This window comes from Meriones unguiculatus, chromosome 17 (genome assembly GCF_030254825.1).
Source record: "Meriones unguiculatus strain TT.TT164.6M chromosome 17, Bangor_MerUng_6.1, whole genome shotgun sequence".
In the NCBI taxonomy this organism is placed as follows: domain Eukaryota; kingdom Metazoa; phylum Chordata; class Mammalia; order Rodentia; family Muridae; genus Meriones; species Meriones unguiculatus.
In genome coordinates this window covers 38,548,061-38,568,504 of record NC_083364.1, presented here as the reverse complement: position 1 = coordinate 38,568,504, position 20,444 = coordinate 38,548,061, and the positions used below count along the sequence as shown (strand labels likewise).

The window sequence follows — 20,444 nt, the reverse complement described above, 5'->3', positions numbered from 1 at the left end:
GCCTCGTTGCTTGGGGGCTGGGGGTACTCACACCCTTGGTGGCATGTTGGCAGCCTGCCTTGGTGTGCTTGAAAACTAACTGGCAGAAACAACTCAATAAAGTGGGTTTCCTGTGAGCACAGAAACAGTAAAATATCAGAAACAGATTTTAAAGGCATCAAAGAACAAGATCCATAATGGGATGGGAGTTTCCACATATTCTTGCAACATGGCCCCAGATCAGACCCAGGCAGAGCACAAACCAGTTTATTTTGGAATGCAACACCTATCAGTGTTTGAGGAGTGTAACTTACTACTACATTGATGTCAGATAAAAACAGCTTTCAAGTGCATGCATAGAAAGTGAAGCACAGTTTTTGAGCTCCTTATTTCCAGGTATACAAAAAATACATTTAAATTATATAATTTTAGTGAATCAAAGACTTATAAAATTACAATTTTGGTTTTCACAACATAGAAAAAATACAAAATGACTATATATATGGTTGTATAATTATTTTTTTTACCCAAATTTCAAAGGAGCAGTGTGTATCGACTTTGATGTCTTCTAATGGTTTATCTGAAACTCAGAACTGCGCATGATTTTCAGGTGGGACCTCCGCAATGCCAGCCTTTTGTCAGAAATGAAAAGACAACACAATTAAGAAGAAAGGCACGATCGCCTCATCTGCCTCCTGTTCGTTTGCTTTAGAGGGACTTCCCCGTCGGGAGGACCCTGCTTTGTTCCGGGACTAACTCCATGGGGCCTTTGATCATGTTGGAGACACACGTGTGAGTGGTGGGCACCTCAGCACGACTCGGATTAACAGCGCGAGTCTCCAGACACTGCGCATACCTCAAAGACTCCTTCCCTTCTGCAGAGGGGCCCTCAGGAGGATCTGAGCCGCAGTCAAGTGGGTGCTGGCAAGATGCCGTCTCTGACTCTAGCTCTGACAAAATACACACTGAAAAGCACCTTCCTCGCTCACACCTCGTTAGGTGCGACACCCGGGGAGGCTGGCTGTTCTCAGTTTTATAAAAGAACATGATTACCTCAATGGAGGAATTAATTCATGGTAAGGATGAAAAAGGAAAAAACAAACAAACAAACAAACAAACAAAAAACCAAAAAAAAAAAAAAAAACAAAACAACAAAAAAACCCACAACAAACCAAAAACCTAAAAGCCAGTTACGGGGAGGGAGGCCACCCTCCCTCATCTGCGGTATCTTAAGTGCACGTGTTCAGAGGACACCTGGATCGGGACCCTTTTTGTGAAGGAAACTGCTGATGGTGTTCTCATCCCTGAAGCCCGTCTGATGCAGATGTAATGATGAGTTAGAGGGGAAGGCCTGAGGGGTCCCTCGGGCAGCATGACTGGCTTCTCTCGCCGCCTTCAGCGGGCCATTCCAACGCGACTGTAACAGTCCCAGGTCAGGCAGATTACCAAGGCCGAGAAAACCCAGGCTGATTCTGTTTTACAGAAGAAATTCAGTTTGGAAGAATAACAGGGGAGAAAAGGCTGAAAAAGCAACATTTCCCACATATTTGTCTATCAAATACCAGAATAGACTCTGATTTCAACGCAGCCAAACCAAGAATGCTGACTGGAAGCAGAATTCTAATGCTCAGTTAGACAGTAACTTATTACACACCTGCCTGCGGTAGCTTTTCAAGCTCCTAGGAAAATACCCATTTGCAAATGTAGCTTTTGTTATGTTCTTCTGATTGAAACAATTATATTCTAAATGACAATGGCATGATTTTTAAAGCCTTAAAGATAAACAAAAAAGAAAAAGAGAAAACGAGGGCCTGGATCCTATTAAGAAGGTAGTTTAAAATTGAGTGCTCATCCAGACTTGGGCCTGACATTTTCATCTGAAGCTTGCTTTCCATTTCTGGAAGAATACTTTGTTGGGTGCATTGTGAGGGAGCAGTGGGCTGGGCGGTAACTTGAGTTTTGCCTGTCTCCCCCAAACCCTTCCTCAGGGGACTTAATACACAGTTGGGCAATTAGGTGCCATGGAGACATTATTCATTAGATGGTGTCCCTGGTCAGAAACCAGCTGGAGGCTGCGCTGACATGTGGAGACAGGAGACAAGACTGCTCTTAGCTTCTCCTAAAACGTATGTTGTCTCTGCACTTACAACTTGGTGGGAATGAACCCAGGACCACAGTCAGGAGAGGAACCTACACAGGAGAGTAGAGGGTTAAACTAAAAAAGTATAGAAACCTATTTCTGAATGCTTGTCTGGGCGATTGTGGTGAAGCTACCCCTTCCAAGTGCCTTTAACTGCAGCTTTCCTCCTCCTGTGTGAAGAGATGGGCTCTGGGTCTGTCCGTGAGAACACACCCGGTTCTGGGCAAGGGACGAAGGACGGAAGGTGGTCAGCACTTCGCGGGTACCGAGCTTTCTCCTCTGGCACCGTGGCTTGTCAGATTCTGACTGAAGCCGAGTTCCACGCAAGGGTCTTTACAGTACACGCACACTTAGTAAATTCAAGCGGGGCTCTGAGTGGCAGGCAGTCCTGACTCGATCGAGAACAAATGGAAGGCTTTAGTGGTTTTCTGCTGACACTTGCCACCCAATGCTTCACAGGCATGTGCGTCTTGTAACTCATTCACTAGATAGGAGGGGCTGGGTCCTAGCCAGAACTTCAGAGCATTCCAGAGCACGAACTGCCGCTTCAAAAGCACAAAGTTTCCAGCATGCCGTCAAGCACTTTGGGAAGGGGATGCTTCCTTCCCAAAGTTAGCGGACTGCAAGCTAACTTTACCGCGAGCTGGGCAGTCAGCTGGTGCCACGTCATCGCTCAGACTGCAACTCTGGAGCACTCAGGGCTCCAGGCCTTTATTTGCTAGCTACATGAAGGACATGGAGGAGACGGGGTGTTGACCCCTTCTAGCGCCATCACAGACTCTGGCAACTTCTGCTTACAGCGTGCTGAAAGGACCAGCTAGGATGCTTTAGGTAACAGCCTTTTGCATTTTTATCTTTATTTTTATTTTTTATAAAATCCCAGGCCCACGTGACACTGGATTTTGGTTTTTATTTCGTTTTGTTTTTAATGCTCTAAAAATAGTCCTTACTGGGAACTCAAAAAGTCTGCAGCATTGTCTGATGGTTGAAGAGTCTGGTTTGGGTTGGCGCTGTGGAGAGCTAGTCAAACTTCTTGTGCTCTTCGGCGTGAGAAAGGACCTTTTTTCTCTGGTGGATCATGTGGAAGTACAACTGTGGGAAAACTGGGAGACAAGAACAGAGCAGTGGGTTAGAGGACACGGAGCGCTCTGTTCACCCGGGGTACTCATGCTGGCGGCTTTCTCGTCCAATCACCAATGGCCAGATTCCTCCCCTCAGCTGAGGGGCGGGCTGCGTGGTGTGGCATGGCAGACACTGTCATCCCAACCATCACAGTCAGGAGCTGCAGGCCACCAAATAAAAGTTAGTATCGTTTGTGCTGGCGAGTGTCACACATGTCAGGCAAGCTTCTCCACTGAGCAGTGTGCCCCGCCCGCCCTGTTCACACTCCGCTCACCTTCACGTTTATTCTGGTGAATTTCAGGACAACCAGAGAGAGACTGGTGATGGAGTCATTCCTACTTCAGAGGAGAAATTACAGGCACAGAGATGTAAACAACATGCCGAGTCTCACAGAGAACGGGGGGGGGGGGGGGGACGGGCTCTGGGCTCCTGAATGCTTAGCCAGTCCGTCTGGGAAGGTGGGGAGATAGAAATCACCTGGTGGGAGGGGGTACACTGCCTGTGAAAGATGCTCTGTGACTGGCAAGAATGAGGAGGGTGGGGAGGGAGGGCTACACCCTTTGACTTAAACATAACGAAGCAGGGTTGGGATGCAGAAAAGCCATTATAGAAGGGAAGCCAGTATCTTGGCCACCAGGAAAGTCTCCTGCTGTTGGTTCTTAAAAGAGGGACTATCTTCCCAGAGAACATTTGGCAAGGGGGTAGGAGTTATTGGTAGTTAGCATATGAAACCAGAGAGGCCAAAATATCCCCAGCTAACACCTGTCCACCACAATGCTTAGTGGGGAAGTGCTGACATGAGCAATCCGGCCTTCATATGGCTACTGCAAGCTGGACACTTGGCCACCACAGGGCTCCATGTGAGTACCTTCCCCTCCTTTCCCTTCTCAGGGGCCCATCGCTGGTTGTCAGGGAGCAGACAACCAGAGGGGAGGGTGGTTTCTATTATTGCCAACTCTCCTGTGGCCGCCTCTTACTAAATTCCAAATTGATCATTTTCTTCTCTTCTTTCTTTCTCTTTCTCTCTCTCTCCCCTTTTCTTTTGAGACAGTGTTTCTCTGTGTAGCTCTGGCTGTCCTGGAACTCAGGCTGATCTAGAACTCAGACAGCCACCTGTCTCTGCCTCCTAAGTGCTGGGATTAAAGGCGTGTGCCACCACACCTAGCTCCAAGTTGATTAAATTTTAAACACCCCTCTCCAAGAACTTCAAGATGTCAGGAGGTGTCCAGAGGCGGCCATGCGCACCAGGCCCCGTGCTATTCCAGAGAAGAAACTACTCACAGAAAAGGTTCAGCTTATGCAGAGAAGTCATCAGTGACAGAACTATTTTGGTACGAAAGCCAGAAAATCTGACAAGCTCAATCATCTAAAAACTGGAAGTAAGGATATAATTAAACCATAAGGAGTGCTAATTGTAATCATTTAAAGATGTGGGGCCAGCCACACTGCTGGTTTTCCCTTAGGAAAGGCACTCTGAGCTAAGCAGGGTCAGGACACCTTCCTCGTTTGCACTTGTGACTGTATCACCCACAGAGGCGGTCAGGTCCCAGTGGCTGCTTAAGAGGGTGGCACTGGAGGCCATTCGTTAGGCCCTTCGGTGAAAGCAGCAGACGGCCACCGTGTGCCTTCAGTCCCAGGGGAACCAGCCTGAGACTACCAGCATGTGCCGTGGTGCATGGATGGAGGTCACAGGGCAGTCTGTAGGAGCTGTGTCTCTCTCTTCAGCGTGTGGGTTGCACAGAGGCTGCTCAGGTTGCCAGGCTTGACACCTTCGCCTACTGAGACATCTTGCTGGCCCAGATGTGGCCCTTTCATTCTATTACAATTCACAGAGGCCCCTAGTGCTCCGGGTTCAGGGATGTGTGTCAGATGACAATGGATGCTCTTGGGCTGTTCTCTAGTTGCAGTAGTGACTTCTTGGCAGCCGAGGCACTGATACTTCTAGTTCAGAGTGACCACTGTGTTCAGGACAAACCATTCCTGGCACTTGGCTACTTTAACTACATCTAGCAGCATTGCTGAAAGCCTTGGAAATATTAACCTGAACAGGCAACTGAGAAATCTACCATCTTCTATTGGTTCTTAACTAGAAAGCAGAAAGTAGGAGGAGAGAAGAGGTAAGATTAGGAAAGCAGAATTCTGTGGCTGGAGAGATGGGGCGGCTGTGAAAAGCATACCCTTCCCTTGCAGAATACCTGAGTTTGGTTCCCAGCACCCATGTGGGGCAGCTAAAACCATCTGTAAGAATTTCTAGCTTCAGAGGATCTGACCCCTCTGGCCTCCTCAGGGACCTGTACTTTTGAGCATAAACACATGCTACCCATAACCAGAAGTAAATCTCAGCTGACTTAGTGGATAGAAGTGCTTGCTAAACATGTCTGACAACATGAGTTTCATCCCTAAATCATGTGGAAAGAGAGAACTGGCTCTTTAAACTTGACCTCCGACCTCTGCATGTGTGCTATGGCATAAGTACACCCACATTTTCCTAACAAATAAATGTGGATATAAATGAAAATTAAGTAAATCAGAGTGCCGGGACTGCAGATACAGGCTGGTGGCCGGTATGTGCCCAAGGCCCTGTGTTAACTTTCAGTAATCCCACTGCTCAAAAAACAAGAGCACCTCTCAGGGTGCTTGCTCCTCTCTCCCTGAAGGTCAAGATGGAAAACCCTACAGGGCTGGCTGTGTTTTCTATAAGGGGTCCCAGTGTCACAGAGGGCTGCTCATGTCTGACCTGACAGTCCAGCAACAGGACCGCAGGAGGTCTTGGCGAAGCTGGCTACCAGGCAGAGAAGAGTGCCTTGGGAACTGCTCCTGGAAGGACGGCCTTGGCAGCAGTAGTGTGGAAGTCCTTGTAGAGGTGAGTTCATGACACCTTTTCCGCCCTTTCTAGTCATTCAGTAGGGGACCCTTTTCCTGCTTATCAGAGTAGAAATAAATATTGAGGTGCCCACTGGGGTGCGATTCATCCTGCACAGTAAAATCATTGCTGTGCCTTGCTGCTTTGGAGCTGAGATAAAAACAAAGCTCCAGGGCGCAAACCTCGGAAGATGAAAAACTATGCATTTTCATGATGCACGTTTTCCTCTTCCAGACTTGCCTTTTGTTTCAGCATCCAGCACCGCTTTCTGAAGAGAAACGGCTGTTAGCCACCAGGGTTCTAGCATTTAAGGGAGAGTTTGGTAACGAGTAGAGTGGAAACTGAATCATGAAGCAGGGCTGTGTCCAAGAATTTCTCCAAGATAAACGTTCAGATGAAATCTGGATGGGGTTTATTTTTATTTTTCTCACAGTGCGTGAAATGCAATTTTCTACAGAGGGACACAAACATGTCATTTATGATGGCTAGGGTGACTCATTCAGATGATGCCGGGGGCTAACGAAGTCAATGTTCTCCCCGTCTGAACCTCGTGGAGCGTAGGGAACCTCAAGAGTTACAGTGGCCACTGACTGTCTAAATGAGCACAGTGTCCTTTTGGAATACGGACACCAACCAGAGGATACAAGTGAGCAGAGCTGAGAAAAGGACCTCACGACCAGCAACAAGAACTCCCTGGCTGCACTGTGAAATGTCACTTTCTGTTCTGCCCCTGTGTGCTCACAGGCACATCTGATTTTCCGTACATTTAAGCCATCAGAAGTTCTATTAGAATAACTGGAAGCCACACAGAAGGGAACACTGTGTCCTATTCTAAGGGTTTGTACTCAACAAGAAACTGAGAAATGTAGGAAAACAATCATGTTTTTTTATTTTCTTACTTGTTTCTCGTCAGCTACTGATCTCTTAAAGTGAAGTAAAACAGCCTATTTTTATATACTGAGTAATGCAAAAAATCTTTTTACAATGTTTTTCACAAACTCTTTCAAGAGACAGAAAAATAAAGGGAAGATAAGGCCTTCAGCGGTTTTCTGCTTTCTACTTCGCCTAACACAGGGTTGACCCCACACCGAGAAGGGATACGTTTTGCAGCTGTACCAAGAATGATTCCTCTTTATTCAATTACTACCAGAGAAAATTCCTTCTGGTAGTCAGTGGTCAGTAAAAACCAAAGTGTCATGTAAGTGAGGTTTATATTAGATGTGGAGCAAAGACAGAACTCTAGCAGAGCTGACCTAAATATACTGACGTAAATATACTTACGTGGAATGTAGGAGATCATTACCAGGATCAGGAATGCATAGTAGTCGAAGGAGAAGTTGTATTTGTTAGGTAGGCTGATGGAGTACAGGCCGGCCTGTCGGACAAAGGGCAGAGCTGCGTATATTGTGAGCAGCTCCCCTGTCACTCCCATCGGGTACAGCACGATGAAAAGGGTGTACCTGAAACAAAAAACAAAACCCTCACTGTGGCTCAAAGCCACGCTGAGAAGCACTGTCTTCTCAGAAAGCTATTGTCTCTGTATTTCCTCATCACCTGTGTACAGTCAGCCTTTACAAGCCGGATTTTGAAAAGGGCCCATTGTAGGCACGTGTTTCCACTGTTCTAAAGCAAAAGAAATGTGTTCAGCCGGCCTCAAAACCTGCTCCTTCAGAAATGCGTCCGTTAGAACAGCGAAGGTAGAGCAGGGGTGTTAGACTACAACAGGGCCTTCCCTGGGGGTTGGGAGTGGAGAGGCAGGAGAGGGAACAGCTACCCAGGAATTCCTAGAGCACACGAAACTGCACGTGGACTGAAGAGAACAGCACATTACACAACTCCGTTCTGCTGGTTCCCAACTGCCTGTACAAGCTACTGTGAAAACAAAATCTTGACTAATTTTAACATTAAAAGAATTCCTAATAGCTTTGAATCTTACAAATAAGCCCACACAAATACAATCACTACTGCATGAGAGGTTTATACAATTGTCTTCACTTAAAAAAAAAAAGTTTTATCTGTTTTAAAAGAATTCAGAGGGGACTGGAGAGATGGCTTAGTGGTTAAAAGCACTTGTTGCTCTTGAAGAGGACCAGAGTTCAATTCCTAGTACACACATGGTGACTTATAGCCATTCATAATTGCAGTTCCAAGAGATCCAAAACCCTCTTCTGATAGACCCTGCAGGCACCAGGCATGCGTGTGCACATACATGCCTGCAGGTAAAACATTCACACACATTAAACAAACAAAAAGGAGTTCAGAGGGCAGTTACCACTAGCACAGGATGGGTCTACAGACTGTTCTGAGAACTGTCAGCTCCGATTTAAGAAACCTGTGCCTGGTTGTGGCTCAAGATTAACCTGGGTTCAACCTCCAGGCACAAGAATCTGTCGAGAAAGAAACCATACTTCCTGTTGTCAACCTAGATCATTAGGTAGGACAACGGGAGGGAATTGTCCGTAGACCACAGAGAAAAATGATCCAAAGAGCAAAACCACGGCCTAGTCAATAACTGTCCCCACAAACAAGCTTCATGCTGGATGGTGGCTGTCAGTTTTCCCTTTTTCCTAAATATACTTTATTTCAAAAATAGTAATAAAAGCAAAAAGGCTCAGATACCCGAAATGTTGGAAACTGCATTCTGTTCCTAATTTAATCACTGAGCTCATAAACTGTCTAGCAACAGCTGTTTTCTTTCTAGGAAATGAGGTGTCTTAGCTTCAAAGTCAGTTTGGACCTTTTTTCTCTGTTCTCACCCCATAGTCCTTCATGCACAAAATCACAACTGGATGAACAGATGTGCCAGCAGCCTTTTGCCTAAGTTATAATTCAATTTTGTTATTGTTGTTGAGAACAGAGTCTCATTCTGTGACCAGATTTGTGGCAATTCTCCTGCCTCAGCCTCCCAAGTTTCGGGGTTACAAAGGGGTGAACCACCATACCTGAATTCTTAATTGAATATTACTGGTAAAAGTAAGTAAAGCAAAATAAAACTCATAAGCTGAGAAAACCATGTAATGTTTGTTATTAAGTAAAAATGTTCTTAAATGTCATAGTTTCTTGACAAAACAAGACTAGGAGATGTAGTCATGGACCAGAAATCAGCATAATGGGATAAGTTCATCAGCTAAACTGAATAAGGACAAAAACTCATCTATTAAATAACTTAACTGAAAAGAACTGATTTCAGGAAAAGTAATCTAAGTAAAATATAAAGACTTTAGAACAGTGTTTCTCTAGGTCAAAGTCAAGACCCTGATTGTAAAATCCCCCCATCACATCTAATTTCAGTTTTGAGAAGCTGGAGGCAGTATTCAGGCAGTACAAGGCAAATGCGGTGATGGGTACTTTGGAAGTCAGTCTTTGCTGTCTGTGCTTCTTTACCTGGCCCATTTGATGATGTAAGGCAAATGGTTTAATAGACTGAATGTGTAAAAGGAGTAACGGATAATTTCTGTGATTGTCCAGGCAATAACAAACAGAAGGACACTGTCTTCACTCTGCACCTGCAGGAAAAGAAAAGAGATGTAAGAGCAAACAGAGGGACGTGCGGAAAGAGGCATTTTCCAGTGTGCAGTGCCTGCAGCGCTGCCCAGCCACAGCCACCCATCTCTGTCCTCAGTGGCTGCTGCACAGCTTAAAAAGGGCTTCTGATCACAGACACGGCTCCCTACAACGGTTCCACAGCTGCAGGGGACTGGAGGCTCAGCTTGTGGAGCAGCAGGGGCTGCTGGGACGGGAACTGGATGCGCAGGATCCCTCGGAAGGCAAGCAGGCAAGCAGGCGTCTTTGCTATTCTGATGAGGGAAAGTGAGGTGACGGTGGTGGGAGTCAAAAGTAGGTAGGGAGGGAGGGAGGCTAGGGGGACAAACTGGTGGGAAGCCGGGGATCCATCACCACGAATCTGAACACAATGTGGTGTTGACAGCTGGGAATCTGAGGACACTTCAAGAATGAGAATGTGGGGACTAAAGTCAAGGTGAGTTGGAGGAACTCAAGAAGAGGTGTGGACCATCTACCAGGCAGGTGTTAATGCCTTCTTCCCTGAGCCCAAGCTTAGGCCCTCCATGAGGAGAAAAGCTGCCTTGCCACTCTGCCACTCACAGGAGGCCGTTAGAACGAGGAGGGAGAGTTTTCACACTGCCTGTTTTTATGCTGTAAAGTCCCCTCTGTGTTTTATAGGCACCCCTGGGGAATTTATGGCTATAATACAAACTCCAGCACCCTTCTGTCCCACTCTAGCTGTTTTTTTTTTTTTTTTATGATCATTTGTGAGCAAAACCCAACAGTGGCAACTCTGCACTGTGACTCAATTTTGGTTCCCCACGTCCTATGTGGCTGGTGAGTCGGACGAGAGTTAGAAATCCTACCCAGCAAACTGAGCAGACCAGCCTGCACTGTGCCTTCTCTGTCTTGTCCCAACACCTAGCAGCAAAGGGTGCAGCCTCGCAGCCTTTGCTTTTGCTGCTTTCCATCTGCAGAGCACTTACACTCTCAGAAAGTGTACTCAGAGCGATCCACCTACACGGTGAAATAAGCAGTCATTTACATAGCTATTAACTAAATTGCCCTGACAAAGAACTTCATAAATGCATGGTTACTATTCTCTAAAAATAATAAGAATTTTATACTGTCAAGAGCAGGAGTACTTTTTGCTTCCCTGGTGCTTTTCTATTAGCTCTGGCCAGGCCAGAGTGAAGTGCCTTTAAAGCTTGTGCTGAGGGCTTCAGTGTGCCCATGAAGCTTTGCTTAAAGCCTATTGATGCCAAAAATCTCACTTCGCAGGACATGCTGCTTTTCATGGGCTTTGTAACCCTCTTTATCTGGCAGGGATGTATGTTTTTTATTGATTTATTTTATTACTATTTTTTTTTTTTTTTTTTTTTTTACAGCTATGGCTAAAACCTTGCTTAAAGCTCCCAGGTAGGAAGTGCCTCCAGTCTTTGGTACTCTTGGAAGTACAGTGTATTTTAACTTGTTTTTTGATTTCCCAAAGCACTTGAGGCTTTTCCCAGGAGAAGGGAAGGGATCCAACCTCTCAGCTTACTCTAAGACCCAGTTCCTTTCTTTTTAATACCTAATATTGGTTTGTGTCATCTTAGTGGCTTGCACACAGATAGGTAATAAGTAAGCCGATAAATCCCAAAGATCTCACTTTGGCCTAGCAAAGCAGGTGGCTTGAGGGAAAAGACAGCTTTTACACAGTTTGTGGTTGCTTACATCTCTTTAAAGGTTGGGACTAGGGGAATGGCCCTGTTGTATAGTTAAAACTGCAAATCAATAATAAATTCATCCTTCTTGGGGAGGCAGAAGCAGATCTCTGCGAGTTTGAGACTAGCCTGGTCTACAAAGCGAGTCCAGGACAAGCAAGGCTACACAGAGAAACCCTGTTATTAAGAAGGGATTTGGGGAGCTAGAGAGATGGCTTAGAGGTTAAAAGCACTTCCAGAGGACCTAGGTTCAATTCCAAGCACCTACATTCTTAACACCAGTTTCAGGGGCTCCAATGCCATCTTCTGTCCTCGCTGGCACCAGGCACACACACGGTACACAAACATACATTCAGTCAAAACATCCACCCACATAAAATAAAATTAAAATTAAAAAAGAAGAGATTTGGATAAAGTCAGAGGTCAGTCTTTCTGATTTGCAGATAATTATTCAATTAACACAGAACAAGGGCAGAATATGATGACTTAAAAACCAACAGGAGGACCAACAAGACTTAAATTGGTATCTGTAAGTCAAGTCACAACTGTATTAGTCACAACAGTTAAAAGATGGATGAAAGCCAAGAGTACATCCGTGGATGAATGCACCAACAACTACATGCATGTGCATACACATCCTGTACAATAGTACCAAGCCTTAAGAAAACCCTTCCACATGTTAAAACATGGATGAATGAACCTTAAAGATTATTTTCAGTTAAACACGCCATTCACAAAGGGACAAAGACTGTGTGGTTCCACAAACATGTAGCATGTGAGTAGTCAAAACTCAGTGATAAGTAAAGATAGAACACTGCTAGGACGTGGGCAGAAAAAAAAAACAAAACAAAAAACAACAACCCCAAAACAAAAAACAACAACCCCAAAACAAAACAAAAACAACCTGTTTAACTGGTTTGAGTTTCAGTTTGGGAAGGTGAAAATTCTGCAGATGGAAGGCAGTTATGAGAATGCACTTAAGGTAACTGAATTGTACACTCAAAAATGATCAGAATGGTAAATGTCATAGATATTTTGCCACAATAAAAATAAGTTAAATACCTCATTATGTCAAAATCAACAGAAAAAAAACATGTAATGTCTTCCATAATTCAACAAAATGACTTCAGTACAGACTGAAGAATGCCCTGGCTTATGAACCCCAGAGATGGGAGTCAACAGGGTGTGAGGGATTATAAGACACACAGTCAGAATTCAGCTGCTGAAGTCCTGTCCCTATGGCTGCGGTCTAAATAGATCAGACCCCAGCTAGGGAGCAGTCTATCAAAAGAATGCTTGAGCTAGCTAGCAGAGCTTAGCCCGGAAAAGGGAGCAGAGGGCATATACTTTAAAGTATGTCAAAAAGGACACTGTTAATATGAGACTAACGGATAAAAGCAGAAGGAATGAGATGCTGGTCTGAAATCATAAAACTGACATAACAAACCAGCTAGCCAAAAACACCTGCTACCTCTTGAAGCTGCACGATTCTGGGCCTTGGACTTAAATCCAAACCGAGGCCAAGAACAAGGGAGAATCCTACAGAGAATGGGTGAGCTGAATGAGAGCTGGCAAGGGTGTCCTGTGCAGTGCCTTAGAAAAAAGATGGTACAACCAGGGTTTGGAGTCACTAGATGAAGAGGCTTCAGGTAGACCCAAACCTAACAGGACAAAACAAAAACAATGAAATGATTACTAATGGGTTTCTCCTATACTCATAGGTTAGTGATCATCAGAGGGGCTTCCTCTGGCAGCAGAGGAAAGCAGGTGCAAAGACCCAAAGCTAGAAATTGTGCAGAGAGAGTCTAAATTGGAGGTCTCTATTGGGGCCCTTCCCTTGGAGCACAGGGGAACCTGAACAGGGGCAGAAAAGACTGTAGGAGTGAGAGTGAGAGGGGGTGGAGAAGAACACAGCACACGGAATCAACTAAGCAGGGCTCATCTGGGCTCACAGAGACTGAAGTGGCAAGCACGGGGTCTGAATGGGTCTACACCAGGTCCTCTGTGTATATGTTGTGACTGTTAGCTTGGTGATTTTGTGGGATTCCTAACACTGGGAGGGAGTCAGGTATGTGTCTGATTCTTTTTGCCTGCTCTTGGGACTCTTTTCCTTCTCTTAGGTTGCCTTGTCCGGTTTCAGTGTGAGGGCTTTTGCCTTGTCTTACTGTATCTTCTTCTGTCATGTTTGGTCTCTTGGAGGCCTGCTCCTTTCAGAAGAAAAATGGAGAGGGAGTAGATCTGGGTGAGAGGACAAGTTGGGGGGAGATGGGAGGAGTGGAGGAAGGGGAAACTGTGGTCAGGATGTACTGTATGAGAAAAGAACCTATTAGAGAGAGAGAGAGGGAGAGAGAGAGAGAGAGAGAGAGATTAAGAGGTTTAATGTTGAGTATGGTAGTGCAGACTTATAATCCCAGCACTCAGAAGGCTGAGGCGGGAGTATCATGAATTTGAGGTCAGTTTAAGTTACATAACAATTTGTTTTTAGAAAGAAAGAAAAAAAAAAAAAGGGGTTGCATGCAAATACTAACAGAAGTATCATGATCCATGATTGTGAAAAAACTTACAACAGCTGAAATATCCATTAGCTGGTGATAGATAATATATTCACACAACAAAATATGGTTCAGCAACATTAAGGAAAAAACGTAATATGTGCTATAACACAGATGAGTTCAAACAAACAAACAAACAAACAAACAACAGTCTTCACACTGTGTAAAAGAAGCCAAATATAAATGCCCACTGTCTAGAAATGGCAATTCTAGAGAGAGAAGGGTTAAGTGGTGGCTATGGCTGGGAGCACCCACCAGTGAACTGGAAAAGGGCATAAAGCACCACATTATAGTGATGAAATGTTCCAAAACTTATTAAGCTATGCTGGTTGCACAACTTGCTAAATTTACTAAAAAGTAGTAGCTCTCTAAAACGGTCGAGTTTTTAAAAATTGCAGTTTTAAAAATTAATAAAGCTGTTTTCAAAAACAAGATTTTCTGTAAATAAATAGTATTGACTTTCAAGTGTGAAAAGGGCCACATGAGCAAAAGGGGAAAAGGGTGATACTTGGGATTCATTGAGGCTTAGAAAGGACAGACGGCAGGGTTAGGGTAGGCATCCCGATGACTTTTTTCTTAAACACAGGATCCTAGGCTGGCCTCAGACTCTCTATGTGGCTGAACATGACCTTGAATTTCGGAGGCTGACTGCATTTCCTGGGTACTGGATTATAGGCACGCGCCACCATATTGGTTTACACAGTGCCGGGGGTTGAAGTGACGGCTTTGCATGTGCTAGGCCAACCATACGTTAACTGAGCACTTCCCTGTCCCCCAAGTGTCTTGCAGGCAGCTGTGTTTCAGAGCTGCACTCTCATGATGAGGGCCCACAGAAGGGTAGCAGGGGCCCTTACTGTCCCAGATCTGAAGCCAGGGAGGAGGGAGTACGTGGGTAGCTTACATAGTTCAGCCGAGGGAATTAATACAGAAATCCAAGCTGGAAAAACAAACATGCACAACAGAGACCTTTATACACAAACAGCATCGCATGTCTGACTTTAAAAGGCGCAGGGACTATCCCTGAACAGAAAGCTGTCACTTTTGTTACATTCAAAGAAAACAGATGGTGCACAGAAGAAAGCTGCTACTGTAGAAACACTGTTCTTCTCGGGACTTTGACACCTGCTGTTTATCACTCCATTTATTTCAAAGAACTCCGGAGACCAAGCTTTATGGCTAGCCTTCTTTCCTCTTCTTAATACCCCCTTTCCTGGGAAGAGAGAAGACAGGAGGGGAGGAAGTGATGTGATAAGGTCACAGGGAAATATGGGATGGGAGTAGAGGCCATTCTTGGAAACACCACGAACAGTGTCTGAGTCTTAGTGGACCCAGGTAGGCTGCCCACCCTAGACAATGGTGGTCAGTTCTCTCACGGATCCAGAGACTGCAGCAGGGATCGGGGTGGTGGCATGGTGGGTTGTGGTGAGAGCTTTTTCTGACTTGCAGGAAGCTGCCTTCCTGACGCTGCCTCACATGAGGGCAGAGAAAGGAGCTTTTTAGTATCCTGTAAGGATACTAATTTTTTATGACCTCAGCTAAATGCAACTATCCCCCCAAAGGCTCCTGTCCAAATAACATCAACACCTTAGATGTGGGATCATGTCTTCAACATGGGTGCCGGGGCCATGCATTTGGCATGTGTGCAGTGGTAAGGGCATTATGTGATCCAGAGCAACGTTCTAAGCCAAGGATTTTTTCCATAAAAGGGCCTATATAGTAAATAATTTATGCTGTGTGTGACATAAAAACTTTAAAAAATTTTAGTTGCTTTTTATACCCCTTAAAAATGCAAAGCAGCCAGGTATGATGGCACATATCTCTAATCCCAGCACACAGAGGGCAGAGGTAGGTGGACCTCTGTGCGTTCAAGGCTAGCCCTGTTTACATAGTAAGTTCTAGGCCACAAAAGGCAATTAGTGAGAATGTTTCAAAAACAAACAACAACCAAAAAACAAAAACAAAAAAAGGCCGGGTGTGGTGTTGCACACTTTTAATCCCAGCACTCAGGAGACAGAGGCAGGCAGATCTCTGAGAGTTTGAGGCCAGCCTGGTCCAAAGTGAGTTCTAGACAGTTAGGGCTGTTACAAAAAGAAACCCAGTCTCAACTGAACAAAACACCCCCCAAACCAATCAAGCAAACAAAAAAAGGCCAAAAACAACAACAACAAAAGCATATTACCATACACGGTATCTTTCTTGAGCACTTCTTTTAAAGGCTGGGTCTAAAGAACAGGAGAGCAGTCAGTGTGATTTTTCCTTCATGGCATGGCTATAGTTTGAGAAATGTATCACGAGGTCATTCTAGCGTGCAAACGGCACAATACGCTTATGCAAATCTAAGTGGTAAACCTGGGACGCACACAGAGTTTACGTCTGCACGTGCTGCGCTGTCATAAGGTGGTGTTTATGTCAGAATCACCACACACCACAGTCACTAGGCAACAGGAAGCTGAGCTCCATTTTGTGATCACTGCTGTGCTGACTGCAATTGTGGTCTGTGATACAGACTATGCCTATAGCCGAGGCACTATGGGAAAGGAAGAATTCATGCAAGACTATGCGCAGGCCAACTGTTTACCTTACAGCATCTGAGGATCGCTTCGGCTTACTGGCGTTTGGAAAAATAAATGCCTATTCAACTTCTTTGCTTATTCTTTTTGGGAGCAATTTCTTCTCAATAGCTCTACAGGCAACAATACGGCTATTATCTGTGTGAGCTCTTGCACACCAAGCGTAAACTGTCTCATGAATTCCTGCCTGACAGACAAGGAGAGTAAGGCGCAGAAAATCCAAACTGAACCTTGAACATTTCTCATTTGTCTTCTCGGTTCTGGGCCACACGGGTAGAAAATAAGTGGCCGGTGTGGCTGGGAAAGTAGGTGCCTGGAGTAAAGAAGTGAACTAACTGAGCAAATAAATCAATATATTAAGAAAAAGAGGCTTCTTCTGGCTGGAAAGACAGCTCAGTGGCTAAGTATGCTGCTTTTGCAGACAATGGGTGTTCAGTTCCCCGAACCCCCAAGGTGCTCTAATTCCAGGGAATTCAGCTACCAATGTAGCTATGGAAGTACTGTTAGATGCAAGTATGTGCATACATACAGGAACGTATGCTTTAGTTTTCTATACTTAAAGAGCCTATAAACAATCCATAGCATCTCTGGAGCTGTAAGCTCTCCAACTGCTCAAACTGCAATTCTTTTTAAAATACAGTTCTAAGTTTTAAAAAAGTTCATACGTTTTGATCATATTATTTCTCCTCACAGGTAATCCTTTTACCTACTTGGGTAGGTAAGTTGGTTTCATGTTCTTTCCCTCTCAAAAAGAGAAAGAAAGCAAACGAGGCCCCCACCCCCACCCCCATCCCAAAAAAACCACGGTCTGCTTTGTATCGGTTAACGGGGCCTGCCCTGGAGTGTGGCTGACCCAGTGTCACTTTGTTGGCGAGGCTGATGACCCCTGTCCCAGCAGTTATCGACTGCAGATACCTTTTTGGTTAGGGATGGGCTATGTGCCTCACTCTCTTCCATGGTGGGATTTTCAGACAGTGATTAATACAATTCTCCACTAGAAGGAGGCGAGACTCCTCAGTAAGTGGCTGGTTCTCAGGCTGGGGCAGTATAACTCGAATCTGGGAACTTTTTCACTGCATAAGATAAGGCATTACTGAATGAGGGAGAGAAGATGAAAGAACCGGGGAAAGGCCTCTAATGCCAAAATCACTGACATCAAAATAAACAAGAGATCACAATTCGATGATTTTAGTGAAAACTTTTTAGTGAAAATTGATATGCATAAATAAATAGGAAAAAGAGAAGCTACCCCTCATGGGAAGAATAGCAGTGAAAGGAACATCAGACAGGCACTGCCAGGAGCAGTAGGCACAGACAGGAGTCATTCCCACAGACGCTGATCAATAAAAAAGAAAGAAAAGCGAAAAGAAGGCTGAGAAACCTGGCAGACACCATGAGGAGCTAGAGTTCAGGCCAATGCTACCAGAGCGGGCAGGCTGCCAGGCTACCTCCCAAGGAGCACACGGGGCCATTTCTGTGGGGTTTCTGCCAAGAATGCATGGCTTGAATTGTTCTGAGAAAACTGTAGGTGGATCTGGGTTGGAGGCCGCCAGAAAACATGCTCCTTGAAATTGTCAAGGATGTGAGCATGGGTGTGTGCATCTGAAAGACTGAGGGGCTTTCCAGACTAAGGCCTGACAGGGTGACGTGAACACCCGCCACCTCACCTCCTTTCCCTCCGTGCTCTTGTGCTTAGCACAGTACCTGAGGCAGACGGCACACATCCCTGTGTCCACACGTGTGCACACATCTGGAAGTACATATATAGCTATACAGTTTGTACATGTATGTATATGTATTGCCATTTGAAAGAAAACATTGTTTGGGCAGTTGGTGAAGTGTACGAGAGCCTATGGAGTGGGCGGCGTGCTGTTCCACGCTGACTTCCTTATCTGGAGGGCCACATCCAGGCGTAGGTACCTGAACCTTCCGCCCAAGTGTTTAGGGGCAACAGGATGACACGCACGGCTTACTCTCGAGGTTCAGAAGATAAACAGTGGTGCACACACGAACATATATGAATTGGGCAGCACTGGAATGGATATAGTAAAACGCCTGTGAAAGACCTGAGCTACAGGAGCACACTGTTGTGGCAACCTTTCTCTAAGTTTGAAACCATTTCAAAATACGATTTTCTTTTTTATTTGGTGGAAATTTTTAGCTGCTACCATGAAAATTATTTTAATAAGCAAGCATAAAGAACATGAATTTCTATGTGAAAAGTTAATTACAAACATCAGCACTGAACCTAGCGCCTCACCCGTGCTAGGCAAGCACTGTATCACTGAGCACATCCCAGCATGAACAACCTTTTAAAAATCATCTAAGGAGCTAGGCATGGTGCTGTACGCACTTTACTCTTGGCACTCAGGAGGCAAAGGCAAGTGCATCTCTGTGAGTTTGAAGATGGCCTGGTCTACACAGTGAGCTCCAGGGCTACACAGTGAGACTGTCTCCAAAAACAAACAAATTAACAAACAAATAAAATAAACAAGAAGTAGAAATCATCTAGCTGCAAGCTGTGGAGGTGGCTCAGGGGGTGGCTTTTCACACAAGCAAGAGAACAAGAAGGCCAAGATGGGATTCTTGAGCAAGCTGGCTAGGGAGGCTAGCCATATCAGAGGGCTCTGGGTTTGATCCAGAGATAACTCCTTCAAAAGCTAAGGCGGAAGAGACTGAGGAAGATACATGCACGAACATCCGCAAACACATGCATACTCATGGGTGCACACACGTATTGCAAGCACACATACACACACCACACACATAAGAAAAATGGAAAACAATTCTTACAGTTGGGTGTGGTGGTTCATGCCTGTAATCTCAGAACTTGTCGGGTAGAAGCAGGAAGACTGCTACAAGTTTGAGGCCAGCCTGGTCTACAGTAAGCTCAAGGCCAGTCAGAGACACATGGTGACACCTTGTCTTAAAAACTGAAAGAAAGGTCCAGTGAAATGGCTCAGCAAGTAAAGGTGCTTGCTACCAAGTCTGAAAACCTAAGTATGGCCTCTGGAACCTTACACAGTGGAAAGAACTGGAGTCCCCAAGCTGTCCTCAAAGCTTTGCTTGCACCCGCATACTACTAGATAAGTGAATAAAGACAAAAGACCAAAAAACACTGAAATAAGAAGCAAGCACCCTGGGAATCCATTTAGAAGTAAATATAACTGCTACCAGGCTTCTATACACAGTTTGGGGACAAGGCCTCAGGATGCGCTGGAAGAGGCTGAACCAGTCTTAGGAGAGATGAGAACGTGTATAAAGAAAGTTACCAGTGAGGGTCTTTGGGAGAGACTAACAGGCTGGAGGCTGGCCCTGCGCTGGGCTGCCATTGTTATGGTCTTAGAGCATATAAACACCAAGGGCAGGCCTCAGATTTGCTTTAAAGAAGGGCCAGCCTAGTTAGAAGCCAAAATCAAATTCTTAATAAAGGCTTTAGATTAGGATAATAATCATGATTATGATAATGATAGTTCCCATTAGCAGGGATAATTATTCCTTAAGCAGGATAAAAGTAATTATGTAGAAAATTTCACCAGCTAATGTGAAACTATTTTAATAAATATAAAGAACATATTACTTTCTGTGTGAAAAGTCAATTACATCTCTGTTAGAAACACATGGAAGCCATCACTACACTGTCTTGAAAGAATCGGGCTACGTAACGGCTAGTATGCAGTGAACATCCCTGAGTCCCTCTAAGTGCCAGGGCTGTTCTGAGTACTGCTTATGTGCACTCGCAGCATCTTCTATGAAGAGCAAGAAACCAGTGTGGGGAGACAGCATGGCTCCTTGGGAAGCAGAACAGACAGCCACTCAGTTGGGACAACTGAGGCAGGACAAGTGGTCTGAGTACCTCACTCTTTCCCTCTGCTTCATTCATGATCCACGCCAGTGTCTGGGGTCTGTCTGACATGGCCTGACCTGTGCCAGACTGGGAAGCCCTTATGAGGACAGCAACTGTATTTCTCTTTTTTCCCCAGTATCCCAGCACTTAGCCAGAGGACA

At 45.1% G+C, this 20,444-nt stretch overlaps 1 protein-coding gene across 2 annotated transcripts in view; it reads right to left on the bottom strand.

Annotated features, from left to right (window-relative positions):
- Nucleotides 1-230: 230 nt before the first annotated feature.
- The window catches only part of Hacd2 (3-hydroxyacyl-CoA dehydratase 2), an 87,668-nt gene continuing 67,454 nt past the window's right edge, over nucleotides 231-20,444 (bottom strand). Inside the window, exons 5-7 of one of the 2 annotated variants that reach the window (XM_021634652.2) lie at nucleotides 9,489-9,610; nucleotides 7,386-7,564; nucleotides 231-3,222 (exon numbers count right to left, since the gene is read on the bottom strand). In XM_021634652.2, coding sequence (XP_021490327.1) covers nucleotides 3,140-3,222; nucleotides 7,386-7,564; nucleotides 9,489-9,610 — 384 coding nt within the window. In that variant the 3' untranslated portion in view covers nucleotides 231-3,139. Of the gene's footprint in view, nucleotides 3,223-7,385; nucleotides 7,565-9,488; nucleotides 9,611-13,801; nucleotides 15,077-16,045; nucleotides 16,089-20,444 lie in introns of those variants that run through there. The other variant, XM_060370315.1, reaches the window with a different exon arrangement.